The 26568-nt window shown below is 32.9% G+C and overlaps 1 protein-coding gene and 2 long non-coding RNA genes across 3 annotated transcripts; all 3 read right to left on the reverse strand.

Annotated features, from left to right (window-relative positions):
- Nucleotides 1-9112: 9112 nt before the first annotated feature.
- On the reverse strand, nt 9113-12647 carry LOC142536752 (putative monoterpene synthase 8). Its single transcript, XM_075642061.1, has 7 exons — nt 12489-12647; nt 12021-12288; nt 10620-10986; nt 10289-10507; nt 10036-10174; nt 9657-9908; nt 9113-9552 (listed from the first exon to the last, which is right to left on the reverse strand). Exons 1-7 carry the CDS (start codon nt 12630-12632, stop codon nt 9253-9255), a joined length of 1689 nt encoding a protein of 562 aa, XP_075498176.1. The 5' UTR covers nt 12633-12647; the 3' UTR covers nt 9113-9252.
- A 3867-nt stretch (nt 12648-16514) lies between these two features.
- LOC142538036 (uncharacterized) lies at nt 16515-19160 on the reverse strand. Its single transcript, XR_012818633.1, has 2 exons — nt 19072-19160; nt 16515-16763 (listed from the first exon to the last, which is right to left on the reverse strand). It is a non-coding gene; the product is annotated as an uncharacterized LOC142538036 (long non-coding RNA).
- Nucleotides 19161-20701: 1541 nt separating this feature from the next.
- Nucleotides 20702-25546, reverse strand: LOC142538037 (uncharacterized). Its single transcript, XR_012818634.1, has 2 exons — nt 25462-25546; nt 20702-20949 (listed from the first exon to the last, which is right to left on the reverse strand). It is a non-coding gene; the product is annotated as an uncharacterized LOC142538037 (long non-coding RNA).
- Between the last annotated feature and the right edge of the window lie 1022 nt (nt 25547-26568).

A 26568-nucleotide genomic window follows, 5' to 3' on the forward strand; every position in this document is an offset into this window, starting at 1 on the left:
GTTGTGAATATTGAAAATTAGTGTGTGATGATGTAGGTAATGATGTATTTTATTTTTGGATTATTTGTAAAGATTTCCTATAAATAGATCTTTCATTTGTGAAGAAAATCACAATTGAGTAGAGAGAAAAATATTATAAAGTGTGTAGTTTGGTAACTTTTGAGAGTTTGAGATTTTTACTTTTTACCATAAATTTTTACTTTTTCACAACACGTTATCAGCACGAAGCTCTAAAAGTCCTTCATCCTTTTCCAAGCTCCAAACAGAAGAAAAAGGTAACAAAAGTAATAATATTTATTTTACTGTTATTTATTTATTGTGTATATATTTAATATATAATATAATGTTATTATTAATAATAAAAATAAATTTTTCAAAAACTTGTTATAAATCCTGGGAGGATGTTAAGACGACATCCCACACTCCCGGTAAGGGATACGACAAGTATAAAAGCCTATAAGATTTTTAAATAAAATATCTTATGACACATCATTATAATAATATGATATGATATACATAATTATTTAAATATGTCTAATATTATATACACCATATTATTACCATAAAATTATACAAATACATACCTTTATTTTTTTATACACCAACGGTCATAAACGGTAACAAAACGGCTAGTTTTTGCCCTATAAATATGATCTCATAAACACATTCAATCACTCCAACTTTCTCTTATTCTCTAAAAATTATTCTTCACTAAATTTTCGAAGAAAAAAGAAGATGGCTTTCTCAAAGTTATTTTTAATTATTTTGGTTATCATACTCACGAGTCTTTTATTTATCGGAGAATATCCTCCTCGTGTGTTTTCTTTATTTTTACAAATGATTGTACTTGTTGTTTATCCATTACTTTGTATTGCAATATTCATTAACTAATAAAATGCATCGTAATTTTTTTAGTACCACCATGTCAAATTTGACAAAGCTCGAATTTGTTGCGCTCGACATCACGGGAAAAAATTATATGTCATGGACTCTCGATGTAGAAATGCATCTTGAGTCATTGGGTCTAAGTGAGACAATAAAAAAAAATGGCATATCGACATCACAAGAAAAGGCAAAAGCCATTATATTTTTGCGTCGACATCTCGACGAGGGATTGAAATGTGAATATTTAATTGAAAAAGATTCCATGACTTTGTGGAAAGGATTGAAAGAAAGATTTGAACATATAAGGGAAGTTATACTTCCGACCGCCCGTGATGAATGAAATATGTTAAAATTCCAAGATTTTAAGAAAGTCAGCGATTATAATTCAGCGATGTATCGAATAATCTCGCAGCTAAAATTTTGTGGACATGAGGTCACAGAATCGGAAATGCTTGAAAAAACATTTTTCACGTTTCATGCATCAAATATTACTCTACAGCAACAATATAGAGTACGTGGATTTGCGAGATATTCTGAACTCATCGCATGTCTTCTTGTGGTGGAAAAAAACAACGAGCTATTAATGAGAAATCATCAGTCCCGACCCACTGGATCAACAGCATTTTCAGAAGTAAATGCTGTAAGTAAAAATGAATTTAAACCTGGAAACCAAAATCAAATTCAAAGACAAGGTTTTGGTCGAGGTCGAGGTCGTGGACGTGGAATTGGCCGTGGTCGTGGTCGAGGCCGTGGTTTTGAAAACAATAGAGATAGTTATTTTATAATTCATCTCAAAAGAGCGTCCCAAACCATCCACATAAAAGGCATCATGAGAATACAAGTGTTAATGAGAATCACTCAAAAAGATATGAAAGTTCTTGTTTCAGATGTGGTACTCCAGGACATTGGTCCAAAATTTGTCGAGCCCCTGAACACCTTTGTAAACTTTATAAAAAATCATTAAAGGGGAAAGAAAAGGAGACCAACTTCACTGAACGCAGTTACCATTTGAATGATTCAACTCATTTTGATGCTGGTGATTTTATGAATGATTTCTCTGGAAATGATCAATATGTTGGTGGGAATAGAAATGAACAATATTGATGCTGCAGATTTTCTCAATGATTTCTCTGAAAATGAACAATATAGTGGTAGAATATAAATGTACAATAATTTATTTTTCATGTATCCATATAATGTTTTATTGTATAATTATGATATGTGTTATATTTAAATATATATTGCCAGTAATTTTATTTCATTGCATATTTTTTTGAAGTTCAAAAAAATGGAAAATGCTATGAGCAAAGCTGAAGTTTGCATACCCGATAGTGGTACAACGCACACTATCCTCCGAGATAAAAGATATTTCTTGGAACTAAACCAACAAAACAACGGTGAATACAATATCAGGTCCTGTAGACTTGATTAAAGGATGTGGTAAAGCACAATTTTTGTTTTCCTAATGGTACAAAATTTTTGATCAATGATGCTTTATATTCACCACAATCGAAAAGAAATTTGTTGAGTTTTAATGATATATATTCCCATGGGTATGATACTCAAACAATGAATGAGGGGAATAAGAAATATATGTGTCTTATCACATATAAATCAGGAAAGAAATATGTGATTGAAAAACTACCAATGCTCCCTACTGGATTGCATTATACACATATAAGTCCGATTGAATCAAACATGGTAGTTGATAATTCTTCAATATTAACCAATTGGCATGATCGATTGGGACATCCTGGTTCAACAATGATGCGAAGAATTATAGAAAATACACATGGTCATCCGCTGAAAGACCAGAAGATCTTTCAGAATAATAAGTTTCAATGTAAAGCATGTTCTCTTGGAAAACTTATTATAAGACCATCTCCAGCCAAAATCCGAACTGAATCACCAATGTTTCTTGAACGTATTCAGGGTGATATTTGTGGACCAATCCATCCACCATGTGGACCATTCAGATACTTTATGGTATTGATTGATGCCTTTAGCAGATGGTCACATGTATGTTTATTGTCAACTCGAAATGTTGCATTTGCAATATTACTTGCTCAAATAATAAAATTGAGGAATCAATTTCTCGATTATACAATCAAGAAAATTAGACTTGATAATGCTGGTGAATTTACTTCCCAAACTTTCAATGATTATTGTATGTCTATGGGAATCATTGTTGAGCATCATGTTGCTCATGTACATACACAGAATGGATTGTCTGAATCATTGATTAAACGTCTGCAAATGATTGCTAGACCAATGATTATGAAAACAAAGCTCCCTATTTCTATATGGGGACATGCAATTTTACACGCTGCTTCATTAATTCGCATCAGACCAAGTGCATATCATAAATACTCCCCATTGCAGCTTGCATTTGGTAAAGAACCAGACATTTCTCATCTGAGAATTTTTGGATGTATGGTGTATGTGCCTATTGCACTACCGCAACGAAAGAAAATGGGACCTCAAAGAAAGGTTGGAATTTATATCGGTTATGATAGTCCATCAATCATTCGATATCTTGAACCTCAGACAGGCGACGTGTTCACAGCACGTTTTGCTGATTATCATTTTAATGAGGAAATCTTCCCAATGTTAGGGGGAGAACAGAAACATACCGAAAAAGAAATTACATGGCATGTATCATCGTTGTTACATCTGGATCCAAGAACAAAACAATGTGAAAAAGATGTACAACAAATTGTACACTTGCAAAGAATAGCCAATCAAATACCAGATGCATTTGCTGACACAAAAGGGGTAACTAAATCATATATACATGCTGCAAATGCCCCTGCTCGAATTGAAATTCCAAAGAAACAAATTGAAGATACTCATGATGTCATTAAACGCCTGAAGCGTGGAAGGCCAGTCGGTTCCAAGGATAAAAATCCTCGAAAAAGAAAATTTATAGAGAAACACGATGATCACAAAATAAAGAATGATGTTCCTGAAGAAACACATGATGATCACAAAATAGAGAATGGTGTTCCTGAAGAAACATATGATGATGAAAATATTCTGTCAGAACCACAAACTGACGAGAATCATGAAATCTCTATCAATTACATTAATACTGGAAAAATATGGAACCGAAAAGATATAGAAGAAATTGATGATATATTTTCTTATAATGTGGCAATCGACATCATAAATGATAATGAAGATCATGAACCAAAATCTTTTGGTGAATGTAAAAATCGGCAGGATTGGATAAAATGGAAAGAAGCCATCCAGGTTGAATTGGATTCGCTAAATAAACGTAATGTTTTTGGACCTATAGTCCTTACACCTGAAGGTGTAAAACCTGTTGGATACAAATGGGTTTTTATTCGAAAGCGAAATGAGAAAAATGAAATAGTGAGATATAAAGCTCGACTTGTTGCACAAGGTTTTTCTCAAAGGCCTGGAATTGATTATGAAGAAACGTATTCTCCCGTGATGGATGCAATTACGTTTCGGTATTTGATTAGCTTGGCGGTATCTGAAAATTTAGAAATACGTCTTATGGATGTTGTTACAGCTTACTTATATGGATCACTTGATAGTAATATATATATGAAAATCCCTGAAGGATTTAAGATGCCTGAAGCACAAAGTTCAAAACCCAGAGAATGTTATTCTGTGAAATTACAAAGATCATTATATGGGTTAAAGCAATCTGGTCGAATGTGGTATAATCGACTAAGTGATCACTTGATGAAAAATGGATATGTAAATAATTAAATATGCCCTTGTGTTTTCATTAAGAAAACAACATCCGGATGCGTAATTATTGCTGTATATGTTGATGATTTAAACATCATTGGAACGAATAAGGAAATTCATGAAGTTGTGTCATACTTGAAGGAAGAATTTGAAATGAAGGATCTTGGAAAAACCAAGTATTGTCTGGGTTTACAAATTGAACAAAAAGAATGTGGAATGTTTGCTCACAAGACAAATTATATAGAAAAGATCCTTAAACGTTTTAATATGGATAAATCAAATCCTTTAAGTACTCCAATGGTTGTTAGATCATTAAACATAGAAAAGGATCCATTCCGACCATGTGAAGAAGATGAAGATATTCTTGGTCCAGAAGTACCATATCTAAGTGTTATCGGTGCCCTTATGTATCTTACAAATTGTACAAGGCCTGATATATCTTTTGCCGTAAATTTGTTGGCAAGATTTAGCACATATCCAACAAAGAGACACTGAAACGGAATTAAACATATATTTCGTTATCTACGAGGAACGACAGACTTGGGACTTTTGTATTCAAAAGATGCTAATCCAAGTATAATTGGTTATGCCGATGCTGGATACTTATCTGATACACAAGGCACGTTCCCAAACTGGATATGTTTTTACTCGTGGAGGCACTGCAATTTCTTGGCGTTCACAGAAACAAACGCTCGTAACAACTTCATCAAATCATGCCGAGATTATTGCACTACATGAAGCAAGTCGTGAATGTGTGTGGTTAAAATCAATGACCCAACATATCCAAATCTCATGCGGATTATCATTCGACAAGAAGCCTGTGATACTATATGAAGATAATACTGCATGTGTTGCTCAAATGAAAGAAGGATACATAAAAAGCGACAGAACTAAACATATTCCTCCTAAGTTCTTCGCATTCACCAAGGAGCTTGAGAAGAATAAATGTATTGATGTTCGTCACATTCAATCAAGTGAAAATTCATCAGATCTCTTCACAAAGGCGCTTCCTACGTCAATATTCAAAAAACATATATATAATATTGGGATGCGCAATCTACGAAATTTGTGAAGAATTGTTCGTGTCAACATGAGGGGGAGTTTACGTGACTGCACTCTTTTTTCCTTGCTATGGTTTTTATCCCAATGGGTTTTTCCTAGTAAGGTTTTTAACGAGGCAGTATAAAAACACGTAATGAAGACAATCATTATGATCATCATCACAAGAGGGAGTGTTGAAAAATATATTTAAAATGTGTGTATTGAATATTTGAATGTTGAATATTTGAATGTTGAAAATAAGAGTTGTAAATATTGAAAATTAGTGTGTGATGATGTATGTAATGATGTATTTTATTTTTGGATTATTTGTAAAGATTTCCTATAAATAGATCTCTCATTTGTGAAGAAAATCACGATTGAGTAGAGAGAAAAATATTATAAAGTGTGTAGTTTGGTAAATTTTGAGAGTTTGAGATTTTTAATTTTTATCATAAATTTTTACTTTTTCACAACAGAAAATAATATTATGATATTTATTATTCAACCATCGTTAGAGCCCATGGGAAATACTATATCAATTTTTTTACGTATATATATGTGTATGTATGTATGTATTACTACAACTTCCCTAAATCGATTTGAAATCGAGTACTCATATGCTACAAATTGTAAAATTACAATCATAAAAGACAAAATAACTGGATAATAAACAATAACATATGTATAAGGAAGGCAACGAAATTAATTTGGCCAAACTTTGAGGATCCGTCTAGTCATAGAAAATTAAGACTCGAACTCGAACTCACTCGTCTTTTTTAGACCCACCTTGCCCTGCCTCAAATTCCGACGGGTCCAACTCGAATTTAATCCAAAGACCCGTTATATATTTAATTTAAAATTTTTAAATAAATTATTAATAATGTATATACATATATATAATTTAATGTATTATATACATATATATAAAAATATACGGGGCGGATCTGGAGTTAGTTCACCCAACCTCGAGATCTGTCTCGGGTCGGTCATTGGACTCGTTGACTCAGAATCGTCTCACTCCGAAACACATTTGATAGGGTTACCCTTGATTATCTACCATATAATAAGAATACACAAATTACATAACATAAGTTTTTTTTAAAAAAACATAACATAACAAAGCACAACTTATTAGTTAAGATAGAGAAGATTGATTGAGTAGGCCCACATTATTTCAACTAGTACACTGATGCACGCGTTACGTGCTTGTATAATATTTTTATAATTCATTTGATTTATATTTAAATGAAGATCAAAATATAATTATAAGAAATAGTGAGGGACTAAAGTGTAATTTTGTTATATAAATTAAAAAATAACTCTATCCGCTGAACTACATATAACTTACATTAAAATTTTAACATTTTATTAATATATGTATTATTAAAACAGACCATGATACCAAAATTAGTTACTCTAAGTGTCTCAAACTTAATAAAATAGTATAGATTATTATCATAAGATATTCACACGTTTTCTAGTATGAACTTGCCTTAAAAAGAAAACCCTTAATGGGATATTTGTTTTTCTTTTTATTAAAGTAGAGAATTATATATTTTGAAATGTTTGCACTTATGTTATAATTATAGACATTTAATAGAAAATGGGGGAAAATTATTGATCAAGACAATGACATCCATTGAAAGACGCATTTTATATATCTAGTAAACGTGTTTGTAAAATTATAATCATAATTTATATTTTAAAAAAATTATTTTAGTAAACGTTTAATTGATAGAAATTTGAGAAAAATCACAGTGCAATTTAAGAGGACTAATATTAAAAATAAGTTGTGATGAATTTTAAAAAAATATTAATATAACGATAATTCGATAAATAAAAGATGATATCTTCTATAATCGACATATTCTTGCTTTAATAATACAGCTAAAAAACAATTCATCTTGCAAGCCTCCAGATAAAATATTTGATTAATATATACCTGCTATTTTGAAAATGATAAGCTAGTTATTACATATATTAGTGGTATATATTTTATGTATTTGTACCGTTTTTTTAATAATAAATTCGATATATATTCAAATAGAAGTAATTTCATAAACGGGGATGAGGATCCCCGATTTTTTCGAGTTTGGGTTCGGGTTCGGGTTCGGGAATTTTTTAAAATCCCCGATGTAGTTCGGGACGGGTACGAGATTACTATCCATATCCTCGAACTCGCTCCCAAAATAATATCAATAATAAAATAATAGTATTATTAATATAATAATACTATTGTTTTTTAAAATATTAATATTAATATTATCGCTAATAATAATAGATAATAATAAGTTTTGGTTTGAGAAAATTTACGAATTCATCGTCATCTTACCATATTAATATTTTTGAAATGAAGATGGGGACAGGGATGAGAACTTGATCCCCGAAATTTCGAGTTTGGGAATTCCCCGAATCCGAAAAAACGGGGATCGGGACGAATATGTGGGTGGAAATGGAATTCGGGGACAGGGATGAGGATGGCAAATATGCCTCCGTCCCGTCCCATTGCCATCCCTATTTATGAATGGTAAAAGATATATGGGATAACGTTAGCATTTCATTTTTTCCTTAAATAAAATTTATTATGATAACTTAAGACATAACACTAGTAGAAAAGGTGGAATTTGTCAATTCTTTTTCTTATAGCTTTCAACTCGAGAGTGTTGAAATTTATTTTTTTTTAATATGAAAAAAAGAAAATAGTTTTGATAAGAAATTACTTAAATTTATAATCTGTTTGATTTAATTTAGGTTTCTGAATGTTGGTGAGGAAATGTAAAAGCAATAAAACAATTTAAGTATTAGTTAATGAATGAGAAACTTGAAGGTTGGACAAGTCGTTTAATATGAATAATGAAAAAATGGTTAGATGTAAGAAATTTATATATTTTGTAACTATTTATTGGTTTAATTTAATTATTGGGTTGATTAGTGGTTGAATAATATTAATTTATTTAATCAACCAAACCAAAAATATATGTTGATAAATATGAAATAAAACGATGGCCGAACCTTTCTAAGTTGAAACTTCACTTGATAATCCAACAAAAACGATTATAGAGATCAACTGAAAATTTGGTTGAATAGTTAAATAATTTTCAATTATAACACTCAACACATATTAAGAACATCCGCAATAACACTTACCAACTCATCAAAAATCGCGGGATCCACTGCCACATACTCATTATAGCAACATATCTCTTTTACTCACATTCCTTTTAACATTAAAACTCGTTGTTTATGGATCTCACAGTCCACTCAATCATCTTAAAATTTTTTCATATTAAATAAATATGTTTTACATTACTTAAATCATTATTCTAATTTTTAAAATAATCTTACTTTCTAATAAAATAAAATTAATTTAAAAAAATAATATTAATGTTTTTTTTAAATATATTTATTAAATAATGTAGATGTTAACCAAACAAATTTTTAAAAAAACAAACAAATCCAACCGTTAAGAAAAAGAAAAAAAATATTTTCAAATATGCGTGGGATCCGTTCACTTACAATGGAGAAGGGTGTTAAATGGACATTACAACAAGCAAGAGAGTATACATGAAAATGTTCAATACAAATAAAAACGGCATACATGCATTAGCTAATTAAAATCGTTATAGGTTCCAGAAGTTTAATTTGGGCAGTTCTTTTAAAACTAGACAAGTAGCTATATTCTTGATGGTGATAAATGGACTCCGAGGTTCTGCACATATTAAAGCAGACATTGATAAGAGATGAGGGCCATATGCTGGAATCCAACAGATTCGTATTCATCTCCCACCACGACTGCCTAATCAATTGTTTGATGTATTTTCTTGCTTCATCTTCACTTGACAGATTCTTTTCCTTCATCAACACCGGTGTAAGCGACACGTTATCCCCAAAATCTTGTTCTTCCTAAGTACATAAATATTTCACAGGAACATATAAAGATTGGATTTATATATAATTTACATGAATAGACGTGTCTCTTGAATTACAAAACAATGCATAAATTATACCTTTGAAGTGCCAAGATCATTCCAAAGTCGAAGAATCCTCCCTGAAGTTGAAAATAATTTAGGATATGGTTTGCACATAAATTGTATGTTGTGATTCGTAATTCCTTCTCCCATCAAGAAGAATGCATGCACCAAAGCCATGTACGACCCTCCTGTCGTAACTCCGTTCTCTATGTAATCTTCCACACTTGGTATTTGTCCATTTTTGGACCACTTTGCCTCGATCGTATAAGCTTCAACTGTATCGATCCACTGTCACAGCAAATGTCAGTATGTCACTTTACTCCCAATAACGTAATTAAATAAGCCCAAATTAAAAATATTTATATATACATATATAATCGAACGTCATATTCGAAATTAAATAGTGTTTAATTACCACTCTTGAGAGGAAATGGAGAACGTTTATCCCGTGTTCATTCAAAATCTTTTGGGCTATCTCTGTGGTTGTATTGTACAATGCCAGGTATAATATTTTCATGTAATCGGGTAGATTTCCTATTGCGTCCACATCCCATCTGCAACAAATAATGATTTTTTTATATGTTTTAATTTTATTTTTTGTTGGAAATATAAACATGATTCTTTGATCTGTTTTTCCTCTTCCAAGAGTTCCATCCAACGATTTTTACCTTTGAACTGCGAGGGTGAAGAGTGAAAGGTCGTCTATGGTGCCACATTTGTCGAAGACATCATCAATGGTGATTAAAATGGCTACCGTTTTCATTATCTCCATTCGAACACCGGAGTATCTGGGATCTGGGAAAATTCCAACGGCCCAGTAAAAGCATTCTGCTATTGGATCCCTTGCAAAGCTCAATTTATCGACGAGGCCTAATTCTTTCCACCACCTGAAAATAAATTACATTTTTCTTTAAAAAATTATGTAAACTATATTCATTCACGTGAAACATATATTCATAAACATGAACAATGGTTATCTCAGATTGTATATAAGTTTACCTTCTGAATTCTGCAAGCTCCATCTTGTGCAACAACTGGACGTTGTTGTAATCTAACTTTGCAAGTTCAAGAATATGTGGAATGCGGTGGATTTGCGTGCTGCAATCTTCAATGTACCGTCTTGACTCTATTCTCTCCATTCTAAGGTGCCTCGGAAGCTGAAGAGCTTGGCGGATCCGCCGGGATAGATTGTCGTCTGCCGCCCTAACTGATGATGCTAATTGAGTTTCTGTAAATTTCATGGCCTCCGACAATATGTCCTCACCACTTGCAGCTAAATACGATGCTTCGTACAAATCCAGGAGTCCCTCGTCTGGGCTCAAGGATTTTCTAGTCTTGTCGTCTTCCATAAATTTATCAAAAACTTCTGCTTCATGTAAATTTAGTATTGCGGACATATGTCAATATTTTTCCACCATTGATGCAAAACGTAATTGAAACTTAAAGATCATGTCTTCTTTTCTTCTCATCTTACAGCATTTCAAAATCATTAAGTATTGTAACCGAAGAAGATAAATAATCAAGTTAATTTTTTGACAATATCCAGAGAAAGCTTCGAAACACTGTATTTTTTTAGTACCACATTTCCAAGTGTACCACATTTCTACATGAAGTGTACCACATTTTGTATGACATAGTACTACAATTTTGTGGGTAGGGAGTGAACCCAAAGAAATGTTTTGATTAGGAATTTTTCACCAACTTCCCCTAAACGTTGGAAGATTGTAATTTCAAATAAAATAATATTGGTTTCAAAGAACATATGGAAATTGGCTCACATATTTAAAAGGAGTTAACCGACAATATTAAGATTTAAATTAAATTGTTAATTAATTCATCCAAATAGAAAAATCACCTAAACAAATATTATAATTAAAATAAAATTATACAAAATAAAAAAGAGTTTATCATCATTTACTCTCACCTAAACTTAAAAGAGTGAATAAAACATGTTGTTATTCATGTCCTTGTATTTATAAGAATATTATCTCTATACCCACCTGAATTTTCAGGGTATTCTCGAATATTCGAGTCTCGATATTTTAGAATACGAAATCGGTAGAAAAATAGTTCTCAATTCTTATCGAAACGAGAATAGCAGAGATTGTTTACGGGACGAGACCGATGTCATCAGGGGCGGAGCCACGTCCTCTTTTAAGCCCGGGTGATCCAATTTTTTTTATAAAAAATGTATATGTAAATTTTGTATAATTTTAAAATAGTATGATATTAACCCGGATAGATCAATTTAAAATATTAAAAGATTATAGAATTTAAAATTTAACAACCATTAGTCATCTCATCCCTATGAAAAAGTTTTTCGAACACGTGAACCACGAGAAAATAGTCGCAATTTACGCCAAAAAAAATGATTGATAGAATTTGCTGGCGCTTAATTACCACAGCTAACTGGTCTGAGTCGTTGCCTGAGCAGCCGGAAACGAAGAGCGGTTGCACGGAGGTCATCTTCTCCACAATCCCACACGCTTAGCTTTTCTAACCACGAAACGATTTCGTCTTCAAAGTGGTATCCAACTCCCAGCCATTGAAGATTGTCTATCAATTGCATCCCTTCTACTGGCTGAAAAGAGTACAATCTTTTCAATTCCTTTCTTGTCTTTTCTTTCACTTCTTCCATGGCTATGGTACTCTGTTCCCGGCCCATTCTCTTATATTTCAGCAGGAAAAAACAAAAAAAAAAAACCTTTTAAATGATTGCTAAACAGAGGCTGAACTCCGCAGCTAGCTATGCTTCAAAAAAAGAAAACAAGATTATATTTGATCATCTTTAGAAATCATATAAATTAATCAGTAAAACATTAATCTTAATACTGATTTTGAAATCATAATGGAGTAATGAGTAGTCACCCGAGGTGATGCGATTGCTAGGAACTTGAACTTTGGATGGCTGCGATGATTTTGAAGCCAAATGGAATTGAAAGAAATGCACTGCATTGATGACATGATTTTGTGTGATGCTGGTGATGTCTTCATAATTATGCATCCTTCCATGCGTTTTATACGCGAGACAGGCGTACGTACTGTTTAACTAAATAAAAAACTAATAGAATAATAATAATTAATTTGAGTTATTTATTTTTAAACTGCATCGTTAATAATATAGAGATGTGGTCAGGGGCGGAGGTATATGTGAGGATGGATTGGGCTTCAGCGCCACCAAAAAAAAATAAATATGTTTTATTTTAAAAATTTTATTGATTAGCTCCAAAACCCAATCTATTTTTTCTCTTTTCATTTTTCTGTCATCTCTATTATTTTCTCTCAAACTATCACAATTTTCATTACTTTAAATGGTCGTAACTTCATCATCGATCGCCATTTTTCAAAATCGATTGTAGATTCGGAAAACTCACGGCATAAGCTTTCTTTTAATACCAAAATTTCGAAGTTTTTTTGTCGTCTTGAAATCAGTCGTCGCCCATCGGTCGCCGTTTTCACCGAAAATCATGAGAAAATCTTAGTGTTAGACTTTCCACAGTTCGTTCTTGTTGTTCTTAGTTAGATTTCGAATTTTAAAAGTAATTTCAGATTTTAGTGTTTCGAAAATTGGGTATTTTGGTTTTTTTGAATTCCGATAATTGATATATATTAAATTGTTGATTGTAAGTACTATATTTGAGCCGATTGATGGTATTTATAATTTTTTGGAATTTATTTGAGCATTATTTCGAATTTTCAGATTTTATATTGGGGATTATCGATTTTTCATGTTGATTATTTATTATTTGGATGTTTAGATGCTATAGAAAATATCAATGCGAATTTATGGAATTTTGTAAGAATTGTTGAAAAATTCAGAATTATGTAAATAGGATTTTCGAACTTATAAGTCTTAAAAATTTTATATTTAAATATATTATGCCTTAAAATTGTCAAATGTTAACTTCGGAATTGTTTTGAAATAATTATAATTGTTCGAGGTTTATTGGATTAAAGTAGCAATTATTTAATGTTGGTAATGTTGATTTTATTCAGTTAGCCATAATAAGTTAACCTAAAATGACATTTTATGCTGTAGGCGGCACCAAGGAGAAAAGAAACTCAAGAATGAAGAAAAGGAAAACCATCGACTCATTTTTTCAACAAAAAAAGCATACATCGGCAAGTCAGTATCATTCTCCATTCAATATTAACCTTCTTTTTGAAGGTATTAAATATTAAATACTCTTGTTTTATGTTTTCATGAAGTCAATGTTTACATATTTTTTATTTTAATTTTTTTATTTAATTATTTATTTTATTAAATACCACATGGGATGGAGCCAGTCCCAGATAATTTTGAATCCTGACTCCGCCCCTGGATATGGTGCATCTGCGTAATATATATGAGATAATATGTCAATTTTATAAGACGGATCTCAAATCCGACCTGAACCATGAAATATATATAATTTAATCTTTTTCATGGCTCGAATCAGGTTTGAGATTTGTCTTACAAAATTGACGTAACGAGACAGTCTCATATGAGTTTTTGTTTTTATATTTTATTAAGTGTTGAAAGCACTACGTGTGTTCCTCTAATTGGTTAGTAGATAATAATCGACAACACATGAATTATATGGTCCATATAAGAAAACTCTCGAGAGGGTCACATTGATTGTACGTGGCAGCTCGGCGGCCATATACATCTGTAGTCATGTGTTTATCATTTTTTTAAAAAAAAGAGATAAAAAATTATTTTCATATCATTATTATTATTATTATTTTAAATTTTATCATTCCCCAAATATGTTTTTTGCTGTGATATTAATTAATTATATAATCTGTTTTGAGAGTAAATCTTGTAAAAAATAAATAATAATTCATCATTAATCAAACGACAGTTCACAGATTTTGTACGCAATTGGCGCCGCGCTGATTGGTTAGATAAAAGAGTGCCTAATGTTACTAAATTAAGATATATATCTTAAGACAAAAATTTATGTGAGACGATATCACGAGTTGTATTTTGTGAGATGAATATGTTATTTGGGTCGTCCATGAAAAAATATTATTTTTTATGCTAAAGTTATTACTTTTTATTGTGAATACCGGTAGGATTGACCCGTCTCACAGATAAAGATTCGTGAAACCGTCTCACAAGAGATCTACTCGTATCTTTAACCCAAGATCATCTCATGGGGACACTGACTTTTTATTTTGTAATAACAGTCAAAATACTTCTCTAACTTTGTGTTTTGGTTATGCAAAATTGGTTAATTTTTGGCATTTGGTTCTTTTTTGCTATAGTTTTAACGTGGTGATGAAAAATATAGATATGTAATCGAGAAATGCTGATATGTCGGCGAAAAAATACCAAATGCAAAAAAAATAACCAACTTACGTAATCAAACTAATTCTCTATGTTTGTCTATTTTGTGCTTTACAGGTCCTTTAAATTTGTAATTTTTTGGCTTTTGTTATTTTCGCGAACACGTCATTTCCTAGCTTCATATAAGGACTTTAGAAAAAAAAATAAAAAACCGAAAAAAATAACTAATTTATAGAACTAAAACCCAAATTTTGAATAATTATATAACCAAAACACGAAATAAACAAAACAAGAAGACTATTTTAGCTATTATCCCTTTCATTTTTCCTAGCGAATATTTAATTTGTTATATATCTTCCTGGCTCGTTTAGTCCGCTTGATTGGATTAATAATCCTACTTTAACATATCCAATCAAATAATTTTGTTATAATTATTATTTATCGACATGTTAATTATTTGTTATATATCAATAAAACCATTGCACACAAAATTATCTTTTATTTAAATTCAAAAAATATTGAAAAGGTTAAAATTATGGTTTACCACCTTTATCAAATTTAATTAATCAAGTAATATATATTATTATTTATCTAGTATTGTTCCACATCGGACTCATATAATTTTATATGAAATTTGTATGAGACGGTCTCACATATAGTGATTTATGTGATAGATATCTTATTTGGGTCATCCATAAAAAAATATTATTTTTTATGCTAAGAGTATGACTTTTTATTGTGAATATCGGTAGAGTTGATCCGTCTCACATATAAAGATTTGTGAGTGTCATAATCACACAAATTTATTTAATCATATTCATCCAAGTAAAGGGGTCCCTCTTATAATGGTTTCTTGCCGTCTTTAATTTAATGTGAATAATTGATACAAACCGATAACATTTTTATTTAAATTCAGAAAACATTAATTATTATTTTTCAAAAGAAAAAAAGTTTGGGATTTTCTGTTATATAATATAGATGTGTCTTTTTAGTAATTAAAGTAATGTTCATGCTGTGGTGAAGGTTTGTTATATCCGTTTGGAACTATTATATACTGTTTTTGACTTTTGTAATGTTTTTCATCAATATGTTGATCTTTATATAAAGTAATGAGATGATACTCGTCTATTGGATGTATAATAAATTAGTGTCACCGCAAAAATTGACACGGTTAGCGTACAACATAACAAAACTATATATATATATATATATATATATAGATATATTGTGTGATGAGCAAATTAAATGGATAAAATTCGAATGCATTTCAAAATTTCTTTATACGATGTCGAGTAAAAATTTTTAGATGCAGAAAAATTTGTTACAATTGGATCTTGAATATGAGATATTATTGTAAACTTGATATATTTGTATTGGATGAATATAATACATGAGAAAATTAAAGTTATAGTTTCAATAATAGTTGTGAAGAATTTGAAATAAAGTGTAACGTCTCGCTCATTTTTAAAATTCTACTGGACATTTTTTTTCTTAAATAAAAGCTCGCATTTTCGAAATATCATTTAAAATAATCGTCTTTATTTTAACATAAAAATATCACAGATTAAAATGACCAACATCAAACGTAAACGTAAAGGAATGAAAATCTTAATAGAAAAATATAACCTTTAGAAATGATCTTAAATATTTGTCAGTAAAAATAGCGCAATTTAAAATAACCCAACTCGTCTAAAATCATACGTGAACATAAACATATAAAATTCTTAAAATCATCAACGTATGAAAATATTCATCTCCTCTCAATCTCATAAATCGAAATGCGGAAAACATGTGGTCCTCGGGCCGTGTCACCCCACCAAGTCTGCCTACTCAGAGTTCGGCACCTCCAGTCTCCTCACCATTTAGCTCACCTGCATCACACACGCCTAGTGAGTCTAAAGACTCAACACGCCTGTACCAGGAATAACAAGTACATATACATAGCACACAGCAGTGAAAAATATCACACTCAACATATCTTTCATGAACTTAAAAGCATAACGTAAACGTGTTGTGTAAAATCATAATGCCAACATACCTTTCATGAACTTTAAAACATGAACATAGACATGTCGTATAAAATCATGTCGTGTCAAATCATGTCATCTCATATCATCATATACGTGTCAAAACATGTCATCTCATGTTATCATATACGTAAACATGTCGTATCCTTTCAAAACATGATAATAATCATAGTATGTATCATCGTATCAACATATACGTGTTAAAATCTTAATTTGAATTTCGTTCATTAGCTGCGACTTTCGTATCATCATGTCATCATGTCAGTCGATGGATCCATCTACGTGTAACCACAGTACTGGGCGGCGGGGACACCAGCGACACTCTCACCCGTCAACTGGGCCTTGGCCTATCATATCATCATATCATGTCAATGGAAATACGATCGTCGGGCTCCCTCTGGGGCCTTCTCCCGTAAACGGGCTCCCTCTGGGGCCTTTTCCCTCACGATATCTCCAATCATGTCATCGTATCATCGTGTTAGTCACAACTAAATCACTTTCTTCAAAACGTATCATCATACTCATCACTTAATAAAATCATGCATATACGCAATTTTTTCTTTAAAATCAAGCATGCAACGTATTTTCATAATTTCACAAAAATCATATTCATGATGCATAAACATTTAAAACATGATAAAATGTGCTCAAGGTGCTGCCAGGACCAAAATCTCATCCCGGGTGCAAAATGACCATTTTGTCCCTGGAAACCCAAAAATTATCGGTTCACCCCTAGACGTAAAATTTCACGTTTGTGATCTTTTCTTAATTCCATTGACTATAACATGTCCCAAATAATTATTTAAGCCTATAAGAATTTTCTCATATTTTTATTTGGCCTAAATCGATAACTTTTAAATTAATCCTTAAATATAACATCAGAATGCGTTTTAATCCCGAATTAAATCAAACCTTAGCATAAAATTCCCAAATTAAAAACTTAGACTTCTAATAATTATTTGAGCTTAAATATAATTTCCCATCATTTTATTAAGCTTAAATCTAGGCGTTTCAATTAATCCTTTAATTAACGTTTCGTGCGGTGACTAAATCCCGGATAATTCAAAAACTCATTATTTTGATATGAAGCTTACCAAACTCCTAAAAATATCCCAAAACATAATTATAAGTATTCCTAGACTTAAACTCGAGCTCATTTCATAACTTAACCAAATTGTTTTAAAACTTGGACCGGAGTCTCGGTTTTAACCGGAATCGAACCGAAACTTAATCAAAATTTCCGCAAACTTTTTACCACACTTACTAACCTCATTTAAAGCCTATAAACTTCGAGATCTAACCCTTAAGCTTCTCGGCTAAACATCATCATGCTGTAAAATTTCAGCATTCCCCCTTGTACAATTATATTCCAACATATGGCTCCAATCCTTAATTGCTTCGGTCCACCTTCAACCATCACGTGTCCAGCTATTAAGGCTCACCATTAAGGCAATAATGCACCGCCTAAACCAAGCCTAATCCCTGAAAACTGCTGCTAATTTCCTCAACCACAATATTCGATCTCCAAACCCATCGCCCATACACGTTCTTGTCCCTAGCCCAAAACCAAGCGAACCATCTCTTGACCCACCTCTCCTAGACCATCCTAGGACTGTACTGGACCCAAAGGAACCACGGCTACACTCCCATGCAAGAAGCACAGCTCGTCTGCTCGAAGTTCCCCCTCAAGCTCACCTCGCGCCCAAACCCACTAACTCAAACCCGATCGGCTACAAGGCTTGTTCCAGCTAGGCTCGAGCCTTCCTAGGCAGTGGTTCAGACCCACCAGGACCTAGTCTAAGGCTCGGCTAGATCCCTGTGTTGCTGGACGGCCCTTGCACGCCGCTACTCCAAGAATCGAGCCACACCCATGGAATAAAACTCTCGATCTACAACCCAAACTCCTTAAATCTCAACTCCAACACCACATCCCCTAACTCAAGACATGTCTTGGTCCCCTGGCAAAGGAAACTACAGCAGCCCCTTGCAACAAATTGGAAAAGAATGTGAGCAGTAACATAAGAATGCAAGAAACCCATGAAAATTTGATAATACTCCCTACACATGCTTGGATCGAGAGTTTTACATACATAAACACACATATATCAGTAATATAAGGTGAATGATGCAGAAATAATGATACAATGCGTGCCTTGAAGAGTAAAACGCGAGGCGGCCGAAGGATGGAGCAACAATGCAACGCCGAAGGATTTTCTTTGCAATGATTGAAAACCAAGGCCACCAGCTGGTTTTAAATTCTGAAACCGAGGATAAGGAAATGTTTAATAGGGATGTCGGCTGTTGGGGAAAGTGATAATGGTGTAGGGTCAATATGTATTAATAAAACAGTTATCTAATAGGTTAATGGACCCTTATTTTAAATTAAAAGGAATTAAAAGAGTTTTAAGCCCAATAAACTTAAAAGTAGGCCCATTAAATCCAAACATGCTCCCGAAAAATATTTCATGTTGGAAAGATTTTGAAAATATTAGCCGAACCCTCAAAAAGTCACCCGATTCGATAAAATTTACGCACCGTTAAAAATTAAATTCTTGCGGGTAAAAATACCCAATAAATATCAATTCTCGAAAAATACCTTTAAAACATCTTAAATTAATATTTAAAAACAAATCATGTAATTAAAATAATTTTCCTCAAAATTCTCCGGTCTGCGATCCTCGTTCGAGCGCGAAATGAAACTTAAAAATCTTTAATGCATATACCTTTAAAATTTCGTGAAATATATTCTATCATGCAATAGTAATGCATAAAATGCATAAAAATAATTAAACACAAATTAATAAAATAAATATGCATTTTATGCTTTGAAAGAATTTAATAAAATAACAAAGAAATTTAATAATTTGCATGCATGTGGTTCACGTGGACTTCAAAATTTCGTGACGTTACATAAAGTTAAAACATCCATCATTTTCCTTCATCGTTCAAACTGTCGGCAAACTAATGGTCAACTTAGATGGGTGAGCATTGGTCAACAAAGGTGGAAGGAATTGGAATGATGAAATTGTGCGACAATTTCCTTGTTCACACATAGTAATGCACCTATAAATAGGTGCTCATTTTGAAATTCATAAGCATCACATTCTCAAGCTTCTTCTTGAGTTTTCTTATTCCTCTTATTAGTTATATAATATTTGTAAGGTATTTTGTTCTCATGTATTAAGAGAGTGTGTTCTCTTTGGAAACACAGTGAGTAAGTTGTACACCATAAAATATTATAGTGGAAATCTTTTCATCTTGCCCGTGGTTTTTACCCTAATAATTTTTAGTGGTTTCCCACGTAAATCTCGGTGTCCAGTTTATTATTTATTTTCATATTTATTATCTCAAATTACCGCGCATGGACCAACAAATGGTATCATAGCCTTGATTTAAAATATCTTAAAATTCTGAGTATGCTATGTGGTTGCAGCTTAGACTGATTTTCAAAATCAGAAAAGATTTTTTGAGATTTTTTATTAAGACGGGATTATTTTGTTCAGTCCACTAAATTGTTGTATACATAAGGCGGGCAAAGATCAATGGAAGCAATTTTATGCTATGGAAAATAAAGATACAAGTAATTTTAAGAAAAGAGAATAAAGTGTAACGTCTCGCTCATTTTTAAAATTCTACTGGACATTTTTTTTCTTAAATAAAAGCTCGCATTTTCGAAATATCATTTAAAATAATCGTCTTTATTTTAACATAAAAATATCACAGATTAAAATGACCAACATCAAACGTAAACGTAAAGGAATAAAAATCTTAATAGAAAAATATAACCTTTAGAAATGATCTTAAATATTTGTCAGTAAAAATAACGCAATTTAAAATAACCCAACTCGTCTAAAATCATACGTGAACATAAACGTATAAAATTCTTAAAATCATCGACGTATGAAAATATTCATCTCCTCTCAATCTCATAAATCGAAATGCGGAAACATGTGGTCCTCGGGCCGTGTCACCCCACCAAGTCTGCCTACTCAGAGTTCGGCACCTCCAGTCTCCTCACCATTTAGCTCACCTGCATCACACACGCCTAGTGAGTCTAAAGACTCAACACGCCTGTATCAGGAATAACAAGTACATATACATAGCACACAGCAGTGAAAAATATCACACTCAACATATCTTTCATGAACTTAAAAGCATAACGTAAACGTGTTGTGTAAAATCATAATGCCAACATACCTTTCATGAACTTTAAAACATGAACATAGACATGTCGTATAAAATCATGTCGTGTCAAATCATGTCATCTCATATCATCATATACGTGTCAAAACATGTCATCTCATGTTATCATATACGTAAACATGTCGTATCCTTTCAAAACATGATAATAATCATAGTATGTATCATCGTATCAACATATACGTGTTAAAATCTTAATTTGAATTTCGTTCATTAGCTGTGACTTTCGTATCATCATGTCATCATGTCAGTCGATGGATCCATCTACGTGTAACCACAGTACTGGGCGGCGGGGACACCAGCGACACTCTCACCCGTCAACTGGGCCTTGGCCTATCATATCATCATATCATGTCAATGGAAATACGATCGTCGGGCTCCCTCTGGGGCCTTCTCCCGTAAACGGGCTCCCTCTGGGGCCTTTTCCCTCACGATATCTCCAATCATATCATCATGTCATCGTATCATCGTGTTAGTCACAACTAAATCACTTCCTTCAAAACGTATCATCATATTCATCACTTAATAAAATCATGCATATACGCAATTTTTTCTTTAAAATCAAGCATGCAACGTATTTTCATAATTTCACAAAAATCATATTCATGATGCATAAACATTTAAAACATGATAAAATGTGCTCAAGGTGCTGCCAGGACCAAAATCTCATCCCGGGTGCAAAATGACCATTTTGTCCCTTGAAACCCAAAAATTATCGGTTCACCCCTAGACGTAAAATTTCACGTTTGTGATCTTTTCTTAATTCCATTGACTATAACATGTCCCAAATAATTATTTAAGCCTATAAGAATTTTCCCATATTTTTATTTGGCTTAAATCGATAACTTTTAAATTAATCCTTAAATATAACATCAGAATGCGTTTTAATCCCGAATTAAATCAAACCTTAGCATAAAATTCCCAAATTAAAAACTTAGACTCTAATAATTATTTGAGCTTAAATATAATTTCCCATCATTTTATTAAGCTTAAATCTAGGCGTTTCAATTAATCCTTTAATTAACGTTTCGTGCGGTGACTAAATCCCGGATAATTCAAAAACTCATTTTTTTGATCTGAAGCTTACCAAACTCCTAAAATATCCCAAAACATAATTATAAGTATTCCCAGACTTAAACTCGAGCTCATTTCATAACTTAACCAAATTGTTTTAAAACTTGGACCGGAGTCTCGGTTTTAACCGGAATCGAACCGAAACTTAATCAAAATTTCCCCAAACTTTTTACCACACTTACTAACCTCATTTAAAGCCTATAAACTTCGAGATCTAACCCTTAAGCTTCTCGGCTAAACATCATCATGCTGTAAAATTTCAGCATTCCCCCTTGTACAATTATATTCCAACATATGGCTCCAATCCTTAATTGCTTCGGTCCACCTTCAACCATCACGTGTCCAGCTATTAAGGCTCACCATTAAGGCAATAATGCACCGCCTAAACCAAGCCTAATCCCTGAAAACTGCTGCTAATTTCCTCAACCACAATATTCGATCTCCAAACCCATCGCCCATACACGTTCTTGTCCCTAGCCCAAAACCAAGCGAACCATCTCTTGACCCACCTCTCCTAGACCATCCTAGGACTGTACTGGACCCAAAGGAACCACGGCTACACTCCCATGCAAGAAGCACAGCTCGTCTGCTCGAAGTTCCCCCTCAAGCTCACCTCGCGCCCAAACCCACTAACTCAAACCCGATCGGCTACAAGGCTTGTTCCAGCTAGGCTCGAGCCTTCCTAGGCAGTGGTTCAGACCCACCAGGACCTAGTCTAAGGCTCGGCTAGATCCCTGTGTTGCTGGACGGCCCTTGCACGCCGCTACTCCAAGAATCGAGCCACACCCATGGAATAAAACTCTCGATCTACAACCCAAACTCCTTAAATCTCAACTCCAACACCACATCCCCTAACTCAAGACATGTCTTGGTCCCCTGGCAAAGGAAACTACAGCAGCCCCTTGCAACAAATTGGAAAAGAATGTGAGCAGTAACATAAGAATGCAAGAAACCCATGAAAATTTGATAATACTCCCTACACATGCTTGGATCGAGAGTTTTACATACATAAACACACATATATCAGTAATATAAGGTGAATGATGCAGAAATAATGATACAATGCGTGCCTTGAAGAGTAAAATGCGAGGCGGCCGAAGGATGGAGCAACAATGCAACGCCGAAGGATTTTCTTTGCAATGATTGAAAACCAAGGCCACCAGCTGGTTTTAAATTCTGAAACCGAGGATAAGGAAATGTTTAATAGGGATGTCGGCTATTGGGGAAAGTGATAATGGTGTAGGGTCAATATGTATTAATAAAACAGTTATCTAATAGGTTAATGGACCCTTATTTTAAATTAAAAGGAATTAAAAGAGTTTTAAGCCCAATAAACTTAAAAGTAGGCCCATTAAATCCAAACATGCTCCCGAAAAATATTTCATGTTGGAAAGATTTTGAAAATATTAGCCGAACCCTCAAAAAGTCACCCGTTTCGATAAAATTTACGTACCGTTAAAAATTAAATTCTTGCGGGTAAAAATACCCAATAAATATCAATTCTTGAAAAATACCTTTAAAACATCTTAAATTAATATTTAAAAACAAATCATGTAATTAAAATAATTTTCCTCAAAATTCTCCGGTCTGCGATCCTCGTTCGAGCGCGAAATGAAACTTAAAAATCTTTAATGCATATACCTTTAAAATTTCGTGAAATATATTCTATCATGCAATAGTAATGCATAAAATGCATAAAAATAATTAAACACAAATTAATAAAATAAATATGCATTTTATGCTTTGAAAGAATTTAATAAAATACCAAAGAAATTTAATAATTTGCATGCATGTGGTTCACGTGGACTTCAAAATTTCGTGACGTTACATAAAGTTAAAACATCCATCATTTTCCTTCATCGTTCAAACTGTCGGCAAACTAATTGTCAACTTAGATGGGTGAGCATTGGTCAACAAAGGTGGAAGGAATTGGAATGATGAAATTGTGCGACAATTTCCTTGTTCACACATAGTAATGCACCTATAAATAGGTGCTCATTTTGAAATTCATAAGCATCACATTCTCAAGCTTCTTCTTGAGTTTTCTTATTCCTCTTATTAGTTATATAATATTTGTAAGGTATTTTGTTCTCATGTATTAAGAGAGTGTGTTCTCTTTGGAAACACAGTGAGTAAGTTGTACACCATAAAATATTATAGTGGAAATCTTTTCATCTTGCCCGTGGTTTTTACCCTAATAATTTTTAGTGGTTTCCCACGTAAATCTCGGTGTCCAGTTTATTATTTATTTTCATATTTATTATCTCAAATTACCGCGCATGGACCAACAAGTGGTATCATAGCCTTGATTTAAAATATCTTAAAATTCTGAGTATGCTATGTGGTTGCAGCTTAGACTGATCTTCAAAATCAGAAAAGATTTTTTGAGATTTTTTATTAAGACGGGATTATTTTGTTCAGTCCACTAAATTGTTGTATACATAAGGCGGGCAAAGTTCAATGGAAGCAATTTTATGCTATGGAAAATAAAGATACAAGTAATTTTAAGAAAAGAGAATAAAGTGTAACGTCTCGCTCATTTTTAAAATTCTACTGGACATTTTTTTCTTAAATAAAAGCTCGCATTTTCGAAATATCATTTAAAATAATCGTCTTTATTTTAACATAAAAATATCACAGATTAAAATGACCAACATACACGTTCTTGTCCCTAGCTCAAAACCAAGCGAACCATCTCTTGACCCACCTCTCCTAGACCATCCTAGGACTGTACTGGACCCAAAGGAACCACGGCTACACTCCCATGCAAGAAGCACAGCTCGTCTGCTCGAAGTTCCTCCTCAAGCTCACCTCGCGCCCAAACCCACTAACTCAAACCCGATCGGCTACAAGGCTTGTTCCAGCTAGGCTCGAGCCTTCCTAGGCAGTGGTTCAGACCCACCAGGACCTAGTCTAAGGCTCGGCTAGATCCCTGTGTTGCTGGACGGCCCTTGCACGCCGCTACTCCAAGAATCGAGCCACACCCATGGAATAAAACTCTCGATCTACAACCCAAACTCCTTAAATCTCAACTCCAACACCACATCCCCTAACTCAAGACATGTCTTGGTCCCCTGGCAAAGGAAACTACAGCAGCCCCTTGCAACAAATTGGAAAAGAATGTGAGCAGTAACATAAGAATGCAAGAAACCCATGAAAATTTGATAATACTCCCTACACATGCTTGGATCGAGAGTTTTACATACATAAACACACATATATCAGTAATATAAGGTGAATGATGCAGAAATAATGATACAATGCGTGCCTTGAAGAGTAAAACGCGAGGCGGCCGAAGGATGGAGCAACAATGCAACGCCGAAGGATTTTCTTTGCAATGATTGAAAACCAAGGCCACCAGCTGGTTTTAAATTCTGAAACCGAGGATAAGGAAATGTTTAATAGGGATGTCGGCTGTTGGGGAAAGTGATAATGGTGTAGGGTCAATATGTATTAATAAAACAGTTATCTAATAGGTTAATGGACCCTTATTTTAAATTAAAAGGAATTAAAAGAGTTTTAAGCCCAATAAACTTAAAAGTAGGCCCATTAAATCCAAACATGCTCCCGAAAAATATTTCATGTTGGAAAGATTTTGAAAATATTAGCCGAACCCTCAAAAAGTCACCCGATTCGATAAAATTTACGTACCGTTAAAAATTAAATTCTTGCGGGTAAAAATACCCAATAAATATCAATTCTTGAAAAATACCTTTAAAACATCTTAAATTAATATTTAAAAACAAATCATGTAATTAAAATAATTTTCCTCAAAATTCTCCGGTCTGCGATCCTCGTTCGAGCGCGAAATGAAACTTAAAAATCTTTAATGCATATACCTTTAAAATTTCGTGAAATATATTCTATCATGCAATAGTAATGCATAAAATGCATAAAAATAATTAAACACAAATTAATAAAATAAATATGCATTTTATGCTTTGAAAGAATTTAATAAAATACCAAAGAAATTTAATAATTTGCATGCATGTGGTTCACGTGGACTTCAAAATTTCGTGACGTTACATAAAGTTAAAACATCCATCATTTTCCTTCATCGTTCAAACTGTCGGCAAACTAATTGTCAACTTAGATGGGTGAGCATTGGTCAACAAAGGTGGAAGGAATTGGAATGATGAAATTGTGCGACAATTTCCTTGTTCACACATAGTAATGCACCTATAAATAGGTGCTCATTTTGAAATTCATAAGCATCACATTCTCAAGCTTCTTCTTGAGTTTTCTTATTCCTCTTATTAGTTATATAATATTTGTAAGGTATTTTGTTCTCATGTATTAAGAGAGTGTGTTCTCTTTGGAAACACAGTGAGTAAGTTGTACACCATAAAATATTATAGTGGAAATCTTTTCATCT

This window comes from Primulina tabacum, chromosome 2, assembly GCF_025594145.1.
Source record: "Primulina tabacum isolate GXHZ01 chromosome 2, ASM2559414v2, whole genome shotgun sequence".
Lineage (NCBI taxonomy): Eukaryota > Viridiplantae > Streptophyta > Magnoliopsida > Lamiales > Gesneriaceae > Primulina > Primulina tabacum.